Raw genomic sequence first — 13866 nt, 5'->3', positions numbered from 1 at the left:
ACTGAAAAGTTACTTTTCATTGTAGACTTCTCTTTTTTCTCCACTTGCACAGGCAGCGTAACTGGACTGCCTGTGTTTGTAACATTCGCCGTACTTGTAGTGAACTTTTATTAAATTTCAGAGCTTAATTTTTTAAATGTTTCAAAGATTAAGATAAACCTTTATTGATCTCCCAGTTGCAAGTGTAATTCAACAAGGATCAACACAGAAGCTAGGTGTGATGACGAATGCCAATAATCCCAACACTTAGAGGCTGAGGCAGGAGGATCACCATGAGTTTCAGGGCAGCTTGGGCTACACAATGAGTTGAAGTCCAATTGGACTACAAAGCAAGATCCTGTATCAAAAAAGAAAGAAAGAAAAAAAAGAAACCATAAAAATATTTTATGATATTCATTCTTTTTTCTGGTATTTATGTCTGGAAAGGCAAAATTCTTAATTTCATTAACATAATTTATAGAATATATAATTGTACATGTTTGCAGGTTACAATTTGGAGACAATCTTGTTATGTAGTTCAGGCCAGCTCTGCACTCACTATATAGTCCAGACTGGCCTCAAACTTATGGTGGTCCTCTTGCCTCAGCCTTCCGAGTGCAAGATTATAGGCATGAGCCACCATGCCTGGCTTCAGTGTGATGTTTTGGGTTTTTTTTTTTGTTTTTTTTCTTTTTCTGATTTTTTGAGACAGGGTCTCACTATGTAGTTGAGACTGACCTGGAACTCACTGTGTAGCCCAGGGTGGTCTCAAACTCACAGTGATCCTTCTGCCTCAGCCTCCCGAGAGCTGGGATTACTGGCATGAGCCACCATGCCCAGCTTCAGTGTGATATTTTGATACATGTACATATTGTGTAATAAATCAGGATAATTAACATAACCAGCATCATTTCAAATGTTTAGCATTTCTTTGGCATGACAACATTAAAAATCCTCTCACCTGGCTATTTTGAAATATACATTATTGTTAATGGTAATCACACTATAGAACATTTGCATAGCAAAAAAAGCTGTCAAAAGAGTAAAGAAACTACCTACAAAATGGGGAGAGAATATATGTAAATGGTACATTTGACAAGGTGTTCTTACTCAAAATATATAAGAAACTCAACTCAGCAAAACAACAGAAAAAAAACATTAAAAAATGAGCAAGCAACCTTCAAAAGAAGACATACAAATGGCCAGCAGGTATATTGAAAAAGGTCCTCATTACCACCAGTCACCAGAGAATTGCAAATCAAAACCACAAAGAAATATCATTTCATTCCACTTGGAATGGCTATTGTCAAAAAGTGAAAAAGATAACAAATGTTGATGAGGATGTAGAAAAAAGGAAAACTTTATACACTGTTGGCAGGAACATAAATTAGTACAATCATTATGGAAAGTAGAGTGGAAATTCCTGTGATAATTAAAAGTTAACTGCCACATGACTCAATAAACCCACTTTCTGTCTACTGTAAATCCCTTACTCTCCAATATGATCTTTATTCTTTTCAATTTTCCTGGAAAGCTCACTCAAATTTCATTTAAACTTTTTGTGGCAGTTAAATTGTACTTTATTGATTTGGGGAACTAATACAATTCCAAAAAATGTCAAACCCTTCTCCATTGTTGGAGGAGGTGTAACCAACTGTAGTGGTGCAACCACTGTAGAAATCAGTATGGAGATACCTCAAAAAACTAGGATTAGAAGTCCCATTTGATCCAGCCATCCCTCTGCTGGGTATCTTCCCAAAAGAATTAAAAGAATCATACCACAGCAATATATGCACACCCATTATCATGGCAGCACAGTTTGTAATAGCTAAAACTTCGAAACAGCCAATTTGCCCATCAACTGGAGACTGGATAAAGAGTATGTGGTTTTTTTTCTGTAACCTGGAGTTACTATTCAGCCATAAAGAATGAGAAACTAGAGACATTATAGCTAAGTGAATGCACATTGAGGCCATGCTCTTAAGTGAAATAAATAGGACACACGTGTAAATACCAACTAGTTTCTCTAGTATGAAAAACTAACAGTGTAAATAAGGATCAAAATGTATAATTGATGTTGTGAAATATGAAGGAAAGGTCTGAAGGAGTAGGGGAAGTAGGAGGGGTATGGGAAAGGAAAGAAGGAAGAAGAAAAATATGAGAAAAGGAAAAAATGAAAACAAAGTCCTTGTAAATAGGAAAGGGCGAAGGGGGTGAAGGGAGGGCAGGGGAATGGGGAGAAAATAAGAACCAAGATACAGCATGTAAAGCTGCAAGATCCTAATGATGTATTGTGTACCTATAATGTACCAATAAGCTTAATGGAAAAGGAAAAAAAAAAGATGGAATTAGTTGCTGTGCTCCTTTTTTTTTTCCTTTGTGCGATCATTTTGTATTGATGCATGTAAATTTGTATATTCAGTAGTGTTTTCTTATTTTAAAGCTGTATTTATACCCAGGGGAAAGTACTACTTTTCTGCTTCCAAATTTCTCTCATTGGTGTTCATTTTATTACCTTTCTCTAAGGCAATAGTTTGATTCTAATTGAATTATTTGTAAACGGTCTTCATATGACCAACTTGATCAAATTTTATACTACCGCCATCTGACCTTCTAAAGATCATCAAGGCGTACATTTCTCCTTAGTTACTTTCTTGTCACTGAGCAAAATACTTGATACCTACAGATTAAAAGAGGAGGGATTTATTTTGATTGATGCTTTTAGTCCATGATCAGCTGGCTCCAAGACAAGAAGAGGATGGCCAAGGCCCTGATGGAGGAAAAGGTGCTCAACCCATGGCAGCCAGGAAATAGAGAAAGAAGCCAGGGGCCCGGGAATTTAGCTCAGTGGTTCCACTGCCTGCCTAGCAAGTGCAAGGTCCCAAGTTCTATCCTTCATACCAAAACAAAACAGAAACCACACACAGAGAAAGAAGGAGGGAGGAACAAGAATAAACCCTTCCAGGTTGCAAGCCCAAGGCCACCGTAACCCACCTCCTAATAATACATGTAACTACTGAACTCATCAACGTCTTAATCTATAGATATGTACAGTTATAGTGCCCTGTGACCCAATCAACCTCCAAACACGTCAGGCCTCGGGGAGACATTTTAGATCTACACATAACATTTCCCTCCCTTGATCCTTCACTCAGCTAACAAGATGTATTTTTTTGAGTACCAACTTGGTAGAGACCATTCTGCCAGGTACATTGGAGAATATTAAAGAGGATAAAATGTGGGACGTAGTGTTGCACACCTGTAATCCCAGAGCTTGTGAGGCTCAGCCAGTTGGATTGCTATAAGTTCAAGGCCAGCCTGTGCTACATAGTGAGTTCAAGGTCAGCCTGGACTATACAGGGAGACCGTGCCTCAGAAAAGCACCCCCCCCAAAGAGAAAGGATGAGACGTGGACCTTGCCTTGCCTTCTAGGAACTTACCAGGATAACACGGTGGTTTAAGTGTGGACTCTGAAGCCAGACTACTTAGATTTATATCCCAAATGCCATCTTCTGTCTTGTCCCTCTTGAACAAAATATTTAAACTTTCCAAGTCCCATTTTCCTCATTTGTTTTTTTTTTTTTTTTTTTTTTTTTTTTTTTTTGGTTTTTTGAGACAGGGTCTCACTATGTAGTGAGACTGACCTGGAACTCACTATGCAGCTCAGGCTGGTCTCGAACTCACAGCGATCCTCCTGCCTCAGCCTCCTGAGTGCTGGGATTACAGGCGTGTGCCACCACGCCCAGCTTCCCATTTTCCTCATTTGAAAGAAAAGGCTAATAGTAATACTTATGTCATAAAGTTGTGTGTTGTATTAAATGATAGTAATATGTCTAAAGTATTTTGGACTATTCCTGGCACTTAAATTTTAGCTGCTATAATATTCATTTTAGGGATAATAAATAAGATATTGAAATCAGGACCAGAGTAGCACATAATTAAATTCCACAAGTGATGAGAAAAGCATCTTACATCACCACTTAAATTGGCTACCTGTTCCGTATGCTATCCTGTTTCCCTGATATCAGAGTTCTAGGTTATCATGACGCAATTTACAGTGTTTGTTCAGAAATGGTGCAAGAGAGATTGATATAGATTACGAACTCTTTAAGGAAGCTTTGATTAAAACTCTCAGATAGGTCTTTTGCAGCTTTTTCGTTGTCCGCATTTAGGAATGCTCTTCCCTACCCTCAAACCTGTCTGGATTACCGTGTTTGGCAGTTGAAGACTTAAATTGAACAGCATACTTATTCATCCTTAAGGGGTGCTGAGATCTGATGAGTCATTTGTGCCTAAGTGTTGCAATCAGATTCTTTTTCATTGAGTAGCTGGCCAGAAATCAGAGATAATGAGAAAAATAGAAATTTATTCTTTGGGAGAGACATGAGTAATTTTGGAGTACAGGGTATTTTATTTCCTCTCAATAGAATTATTTAGTGGGGTGTCCAGCAGCATGACATCATTGGGAATGGGAGGAAGGCACAGAGAGACAAGTGATAGAATGTCAAAACCTATTTCATCTAACTGTTGCCTGTTAGTATTCATTCATATTATGAATGAAGCAAGCTGTTCTGGGGTCGAGCTAGGAAGCTAACTACCACATACTTGATTTTGGTCAGAATTTCTTTCTTTCTTTCTTTCTATCTATCTATCTATCTATCTATCTATCTATCTATCAAACTCTGGACCTTGAATTTGCAAGGCACCACTGAACTAAATCCCTGGTCTATACTTGATTTTGGAAGATGGATTGTATCTAGGTTCTAAATAATCAAAAGTATGAGTCCTTTAAATTGTTTTTTTGGAGTGCATCTTCTTTAAATGACGTAAATGGTAATTGCTTTATAAATTCAGAAGAAAATTTTTTTCACTCAGGGTTGTAGTAAGGTCAATGTCAAGGAAAAATAGGGCTTGAACTATATAATCATTTTTAATGTTTTTAATTTTTTGTGTTTTCTATACCTCATGCATTGTTTTTTATAACCCTTTTTATTTGTGACGCACAGCGGTTATACTCAGCTTAGGGTACATATATATCTATGTCATCTCGGTCTGTTTTACTCCCCCACCCCTCTCGCCTCCCCTTTTCACCCTTATTCTTCAGCATCCCCATTTCTTAACTTGGGTCTTTTCTTTTGCTCTTCAAATTGTTTACATTTTGGGTCTCTCATGTAAAGCAGCTATGTGACACTTACTTAACCTTTTGCTATTGACTTATTTCACTTAGTGTTATAGTCTCAAGATCCATCCATTTTCCTATAAATGACCCGAATTTATCCATCTTCATGGATGAGCAGTTCTCCATTGTATATTTATGCCTCATTTTCTTGATCCATTCGTTTTTGTTTTCATCTGTTCATTTGTTGATGGGCATATAGGCCACTTCCTTGATTTAGCTAATTGTGAGTTGTGCTGCTATAAATGGAGTGTGGCTGTATTGCTGTAACATGATGACTTTAGCTCTTTTGGAGAGAAATCCAGGAGAAGTAGAGCTGAATTGAATAAATTTCTATTTTTAGTTTTTTTATTAATAAAGAAAATATTAAAGAGCAGTCTTATTTCTATGAAAAAATAAAACAAAATTTTATGACAAAATAATTAGAGAATAACAATAGTTAATACACTGGGTGCCATAATCTTAATGACCAAAATTTTACTCAGAGTACAATTACCAAAAAGGGGAAAGCGGAACTTGTGCTATTATGGCTGCTTTATGTTCTGAAATTCAAACTGTTTAACTTGAATGGTCATTTTGACTTTAGAGAAGAGCCAGAAGTTGTAAGGTACCAGATCTGGTGAAAAAGGTGGATCTTTTATGAGCTTACTGCTCCATTGGATGGACCTTGGTAGCCACGTTTACCATATTTTTGATCACCTTTTGTATTTTAACTACTGGCTGAAAAAGCTAAATTCTTTTCTTAAGGAAGGAGTTGTTTTCTTTACTGCTGACTGTCTTATACTACAAACATAACTCCAAATTATTCTTCAGAGTAGGCTAATTTTATGACATTAATGTTTTTAAAAATAGCTTAAATGAAGTTCTCATTTGTTTTTATAGAGCCTGAGGTTTCAAAGTTGAAAAAGTTTTTGCTCTGAAAGTCATTTTAGGTGACAGGATTTCCTAGTATGTAGGATACCATGTATGTAGGATACTCTGTTAATCGTTGTAACAGCGTACAGTCGTTGTAGGCCTAAAGCAGTGGCGGCAAACCTACGGCACTCATGCCACACTGGGCTACTTGTATCATTGAAAGCTCTAAAAGGTTTGCCATCACTAGCCTAGAGTTTTGAAGTAAACCTTCAAAGTACTCTATCACTAAGAATGCCTGGATACCACTACCATAATCCCTTTTTACTTTTTCAGTTCATTTAATAGATTTAAAAGAGTGTGTTCTCCTGTCTATGATGTGATATAGAAAGTAAGTGGAGAAAATGAGAGAATCTTCACTGAGAATTTTATAGAAACACATTCTGTAAAGCAAGAACTAATTGTATATACAATTTTCATACATTTTTTTCAGGGAAATCTGTGAAATGATATGTATGTAGATAAGAAATTCAGAGTGACCACCATATGCCACGATTTTTAGTTGTCTGGAATGAATTTTTTTTCTTTGAGTGATTGATGTCTGGTAGTAATATAAAGTGTAGGTGAAGATTTATAAATCAGAATTTTAAAAAATAAAGTTGCCTCATATAGATAATGTCCCAATATAAATTCTTGTAAGACTTGTGAGACTTTAGTGCCCATTTTATCTGTTCCAGTGGTGACCACATCCAGTTGAATTTCTCTTTAAGATTGTGATCTAGTTTATACTTTCATAAAGGTTTTTTTTTTAATGCTTACAGTCAAGTTGAACAGTATCTCCAGATAAATAATTCCAAGAATATTTAGAAAAGGTAGGTGTGAATACTTGTTTATTTCTAAATCTCCATTTTGATACAAATACCCATGGTTTTCTTCTGTGTTTACATGCAGCCAGGAGCTATGGGCGGAGACGAGGTAAAATTTTTTTAATGAGATCTTTTGCTTGCCAAATTGTGAGTAAATATGAGTGTGTATGTGTTCATACCTGTGTGTGTGAAATAATTATCATATGGTGTAATGTTCTAGTTTAATTATTTTAGCAAAGTAATTTTCTTATTATCTCAGTTTTTGCTGTTTATTGGTAATTTGTTTTTTAAATACTAATAAAGATAAGGGGAAGATTATTTCTATCTGTAGTGTTTTTTTTTTTTAAGATGGCTTATTTTGAATGAATGTGAAGAAACAAAGAGCAAGCATAGGTATTTTTCTGCTTTGTACCCACTATGTTCTTTTCATATTACTTAGAAGCAGACATTAGATTTTGGAGACAATTTTTTTTTCCAGAGACAAAGAACTTTATTACTCAGGACAAAACAGTAGCCAAGCTTGGGGTTCTCCCTGGTTCCTGATTGGGGCTGGGGTGGGACATGCAGATGCCCTGGTTGTATTTCAGGAGGAGTGCTGGGCTGGCGAATCCTTCCCATAGTGATTAGTAACAAGCTGTCTTTTCCTGGGAGGAGTACTTATTTTATCTATCAAGGTCATTTAATGCTGGCACAGCCCTGAGAAATTACCTGGGGAAACAGCAGTCAGAGCCTTTTGTTTTTGAAAAGTCCAGCAAGAATGTGCAGGTATATTCAGGCCCATGGCAGGTCATGGAGAACAATTTTTGATGTTATCTATATTGGCTAGTGAATACATTTTGTTACACCCAGAAGCATCTTTATCCTGAGGCTAAATGAAACAAAATTTCAGGGACTTTCACTTCTATGGACCCCTTCCAAACTCTACCTATAATTTTTGTGTTCCTTTTCTTAGAGGTACTTTAAAATAGGCTTTTGTCCCTGTAAAACCTGCATGCTCTCCTGGTAACACCCAAACAAAGTAATATAGTTTTCATTTGTATAATGCTGTAACCGTCCTAAAACATTTCCATATCTGTAATTTTTTTCACATAATTTTATGATATCACAGAAGGGAAATTAATGTAGTGGAAAGAATATGGGATTTTAGGCCAAATAACTAGATTATAATTGCCTATCATTTAGATCTGTTGTCCTCATCTGAAAATTATGAGTTAATAAAACTAATCTTGTCCATCTTCATAATATTAGTGAAGTCTAATTAAAAACAACAAAAAAGGACAGGGCTTGGGATGTAGCTCAGTGGTGCCATGCCTGCCTGGCAAGTGCCAAGTCCTGAGTTCGATCCCATGTACCAAGGGGAAAAAAAAAGGACAGGGAAACCTAAATTATGCAAATTAAAGACATCCCATAAATGTGTTAGAATTTGATGCTTATTTGCAGAAGTTTAGGGAGGATAGTAATTTATTTGTTGTGTGACCTCAATTTAATGTCGGATCCAAGATTGAAATAATTGAAATCTCTCTTTTGTTTCCTTTTTTTTTTTAATGTCTTGCTAGGCCATACCAGTAGTTCAGGCTGGCCTTGAACTCATTATGTAGCTTCTGCTGGCCTAGAGCTCACAGTAATCCTCCTGCCTCAGCCTCCTAAGTGCTGGGATTACAAGTGTGCTCCACCATGCTCAGCTCTTTTGTTTCCTTATTTGCCAGTGTTTACAACCCATCAGGCTGTCACTGCTTTGTAGTTGTCATGAAAAAAAAAGAATGTTAAATTCATAGTATTTTATTAGTTATTCTGTAGCACAGTACTTGTTGAAAAAACCTAATATGCATAGTGGGATCATATACAGTATTCACCTTTGCTTTCAGCATCATTGTGTGATTATTTTTCAGTCATAGAAATAAATACCATCTCTCTTTTTGCATTTATTTTTAAGTTAAAACTGTTAAAGCCTAATATATTATTGTAATTGTATTGTACCATACCCTCTCCCACATTGGTAGAAAAATGAACGCTGTCAGGAGTGAATAGGGAATGGACCAGTTTACATGGAAAGTAGATACCATCTGGAGAGTAGACCGCAGGACTGACCTCTCCTCACATACTAATCAGTCACCAGCTTAGTGACGATTTCCTCTCCAGTTTGTAAGGCTTGTTCTTCTCATTTCTACTGCTTTCATTTCTGCTATTTGACTTCTCCTGCCTCGTCTTTCTGAAATACCACTTTGTCCTTATCCCCACCACCACCATTCTTCTTTCAGGGTTCCCATGATTTGGTCCCTGCCTGTTTCACCAGCCTTATGGTCTCCAGTTTCCCATCTTGTTTTCCCTTCCTCTTCATGTATTTTGCCACGTTCTGCTAAGTTCCACAAGTACTCTCATCTACTTGTCCAAGACCTCGTCTTACAAGTTCAAGTCTTATACTCTCTAGGAAGGCTTGCCCAGTGGTCTTGAAGATAGTGGTTTTCTCTGCTTCTGTTACCTTGCGTTTTTATTGTCTTTTCTGTATGCACTGATTTTTCAACTGGAGATAAGTTCTGAGAGGACAGTATCTCCTGTGCCTAATTCTATGCTGTGTGTATAGTTAATTCTTATTAAATGCTTGTTGATTAGGATTATCTTGAAATAAATTCTCACACTTAAGAAAAACAAAACTTTGCGTCGTATTTTATTACTTTATTTTTTTGAGACAGGGTCTCACTATGTAGTCCAGGCTGGCCTTGAACTCATTGTGTAGCCCAGGCTGACCTCAAACTTGTGATGATCCATCCTCCTAAGGGCTATTATAGGTGTGGAACACCATGCATGGCTGCATCATATATTTATAAAGCTTATTTTATTATCTGAATGCAGTGATGTTTAGTTCTAGTCCTAGCTACTTTATAGGCTAGGACAGTGGATTACTTGAGTCCAGGAGTTCAAGGCCAGCCTGCGCAACATAGCACAACTCAGTCTGTAGAAAAAATTTTAAAATAAAAATTATTTTTAAGAAATAATAGCATAATACATGTTAGATGTTTTTATAATATAAAACTAGTAGTTTCTGTGCTCTTGAAAAAATTACTTTTTTTCCACACTACCTTCTGCATATCTATTTTTAAGGTTTAACTGTATTATTTTCATATGCTATGATCTTCTTTGCATCAAATACTATGTTAAACACTTCCTAGAATGACTTCATCCCTGCTCTCATATTTCTTTCTTTTCATTTTTTGTGGTGCTGAGAATTGAACCCACCCAGGGCCCATGCCCTCTTGGGCAAGTACTGTACTATTTGGTCTTTGCTTTCTCTATAACTGTGCAGTTTAATAATTGCAGATAAAGAAGGGAATGAGAAAAAGGGGAGAGAAACACTAAAAGACTGAATATTTGTGGGCAAAAGTGTTTCATCTGTGCTTTTATTTAATCCTTTATCTCCACAGTTGAGAAAGAAGAAAGTGATTTTTCCTTAAACATAATTATGTAGCCATGTAGGATGAAGCAGGTGTACATCATACATAACAACCTCATTCCCAAAGATATGCTTATTTGGGCCACCCCTGCATAGTATAATTTTAATCAAATGACAGATTTCCTCATGTTCTTTTATTCATGTGATCAAGTTTAAATTAATATTTGATCTTTCTTCCAATTAACATTTACACTTGCCTCCCACAAAAGCAAAAAAAAATAAACTTGCTGATTTATGTTACTTGGCTCTATGATTAAGAATAGAACTTTAGCCATAGCATATTTTACGTGATACATAGACATGATGGTACATTTTTTAGGAATAGAAAGTAATGGAAATAGATGTGGACATTTTGAGTTCTGTTAATAAGGATTAGGCTAGTGGAATCTTACATCTCTCCTGAAAAATCTGAAAATTTCTACCTGAAATAGGTAGACTTTCAGAAACCACTTGGATGTTGGGAGAGAAATGGAAAGCAAGGCATTTTACTGTGATGTAGAACTTCAGAGAAAAGAGGAGGTGAGATGGCATGCCTAGGTGCTCAGAGCACATGTCCCCGAACGTCTGAATGGGGCTAGTTGGAAAGAAGTTGTTGGCTAGATGGTCTATGCTGCTTTGATGAATGGCTTTTGAGACAGAGGATGAGACTCCTACACACAGTTGTACTAGGCTTTTGAGAGAGGGTTATGATACAAGTAATGGAAGCAAGAAAAAACGGGCTTCAACTGGGGAGTTGGAGGTTTACTGTTTGCAGACCACATACTACAGGTAATAGTTGAAATAATAGTAGCAGAGTAGGAAAATAATTACATGTGAAAGTAAGATTTGAAAATAAATATCAGTTATATATATTTAAATATCCAATTATATTTTGCATCGATATCCATTTTTATTTTTTCTAATGGACAAATAGTCTTTTACACTAAAGAATACGAAAGAAGTCTTAACAATCTTTAATATACAGTTGTAACCTCTATTAGAAATTAGCCTGTCAGATAGTATGTAAGGTATTTGCTTACATTTAATGTATGTAGTATTTTCCATTTCATGCGTGTGTTTTTATGAAACTCTTGTCCATAAGTAGACGTATTGGCTGTGCCAGTGGTTTTTTGGTTTTTGTTTTTTGCTTTCCTGGGTTGTTTTGGGTACTGATGATCAAACCCAGGGCCTATGCACATTAAGCATATGTTCTATCACGGAGCAACACCCCTATGTCTGTGGTCATTATGTTTAACAAAATTCCATAGCTATAGAGCATCAAGGAGACTATAAAAGATCCTTTTAAACAATGTAAATGAACGAATACAAAGAACCATTGGTTATTGTTTTAAATATGCTTTTGCATATAGTTTAGTCCATAAAAACCTATTGACATTAATGAATGACTGAACTGATAACTTCAGTTCTGTTGTGGGGCTGAGAATATAGCTCATTGGTAGATCTGTCGCCTAGCATGGATTCAATCTTCAGTACCACACAGACACACACTGAAAAAGAAAGAAGAAAGAGGGAGGAAAGGAGAGAGAGAGAGAGAGAGAGAGAGAGAGAGGAGAAAAGTTCTCACATTCAGTATAATAAACATATACTGAATTGAGTTTCAGTCTTTCTGTCAGAAATCTGTTGAAGGGAAGAAAGGCCAGCTATGCTGATGAGACCACAGTACAAACATATCGTCCTGATAATTGAAACCCAGTTATGTGAGCTTGTTTGTTTAAAGGAATAGATGGCTTTGGAGTAAGTAAAGCTTGGACATTAGTTGAAGAATTTGTAATGTTCATAGTTACAATATCTAAAAAATATTATGCTTATTATAGTAATAGGAAAATTTGAGCATAGAGTGTAGTGAATAAAATAAGGTGACTTGCTTCTCACTAATCAAGAGAGAGTTGGTTTTAGAGGGGCCAAAGAAAGAATGAAAAAGGAGTTCTGAACCTTATACTCAAATTCTGTTCATTATGTGTTTGCATGCCTACACTGCTTAACTCCAAATGTGGTCTCAACTTTGCTCAGTGTTTGCTCTAGTAGGAGAGAGAGAGACAATATATAAATGAAGTAAAAATAACTAAATAAATGAAACAAATATTTTCGTAAAAGTTGTGATAAGTGATAAGCAGGAAAGAATGAAGAATTCCCTCTGTGGTAGGGAAGTCATCTTTGAAGAGATGATATTTAAGCTGAAACTTAATAGATGGAGTGACAACTGTCTTAAATTTCTTTTCTCTTCTTTCTCTCTCTCTCTTGTTTTTTTTTTTTTTTTTTTTATGTTTTTTTTTTTTTTTTTTTGTATTACGGAAAATTCCAGACATTTACCACTACAGAATAATAAGGAGTCTTGATATACCCACCCCTTAGCTCCAGTGACTATCAGCATTTTTACCAATCTTGGATCAAATATTTGCTCCCCTTTTTGTCCCTGGAATATTTTAAAGGATATCCCAGGTATCATAAGACAGCTATTTTTAAAAAGGAGCAAGGAATTGCAGGTGAAGAGGCTTGAGGCAAAATAGTGATACATGCTACAACACAGATAAGCCTTGCAAAAACATTGTGAAAAGTGAAAGAAACTAGTTATAAAAGGTCACATCTTGTATAATTCCTTTTATATAAAATATCCAGAATCAGAACATTTATTGAGACAGAAAAGGAGGTTAATGTTTGCTTAGGGCTGAGAGGTTGGGGGAATGTGGGGAGTGACTGCAGTTGGGTAAAATGGGCAGTTTGTATGACATGTGAGTTATATTTCAATAAAGCTGTTATTGTTTTAAAAAGGCTTGAGGCACTGAAGGGCTTACTTGAGAATGGCTGAGGCTTGATGGATGAGGGAAAAGGTTGTCTTAAGATTGAGTTTGGAAAAGGAAAGCGAATCTGATCTTTCTGATGTTAGCTCCTGGTAAGGATTTTGAACTCGGTCCAAGTATAAGAGGAAATCTTTGAAGCTTTAAAGCAGGGCCAAATGATTGAATTTATGTTTTTAAAAACAGCACTCTGACTACTGTTTGAAGTTTTTGAAGTAGAGTGGGAAGAAAATTGGCTTTCCCAGTTAGGAGATATGTCAGTAATCTAGGCAAGAGATTATGGTAGTAAAAGAGACAGAGGAAAAGGGGGGTGGTGGTAGGCTAGAATGATGGCAGTAGCATTGGAAGGTAAACAAAGATCCATTCTAGAGAATAAGATCAATAGCAGAATTTAATATACAGCATCATGTCGATGACTTGAATATAGCAAATAAGGAAAACTCAAAAATGATCTTCACATTCTGGCTTGAGCAGTTGGATGAATTGTGATGCCACATATTGAAACGGGACTGGGAGAGAGTATCAAGAGTTCAGTTGTAGATGCAGTATGTTTGTGATGCCTAAGAAACACCACATTTTAATATAAAGTAAGGGCTTTTTTATTTTGGAAGATTTCTGTGTAATAAAAGGGATTCTGTTGTCTCCAGAGATATGAAAACCATTCATCTAGTTCAGCTCTTATGTTATGTGAGAACTGTCTTGTCCAAAGTCATAGACTAAAGCCTAGGCTGGAAATACTTTGACTTCCAT

General features: G+C 36.2%; 1 protein-coding gene across 1 annotated transcript in view; it reads left to right on the top strand.

Moving 5' to 3' along the window:
• Positions 1–13866, top strand: part of Cpeb3 (cytoplasmic polyadenylation element binding protein 3) — a 189218-nt gene that overhangs the window by 85533 nt on the left and 89819 nt on the right. Inside the window, exon 10 of the mRNA XM_010632135.3 lies at positions 6959–6982. Coding sequence (XP_010630437.1) covers positions 6959–6982 — 24 coding nt within the window. The remainder of the gene's footprint in view (positions 1–6958; positions 6983–13866) is intronic.

Source organism: Fukomys damarensis, unplaced genomic scaffold, assembly GCF_012274545.1.
Source record: "Fukomys damarensis isolate Sample0158 unplaced genomic scaffold, DMR_v1.0_HiC HiC_scaffold_20, whole genome shotgun sequence".
Taxonomy (NCBI): Eukaryota; Metazoa; Chordata; class Mammalia; order Rodentia; family Bathyergidae; genus Fukomys; species Fukomys damarensis.
Note: the sequence above shows the minus strand (reverse complement) of the source record. Positions and strands in the feature narration are given on the sequence as shown.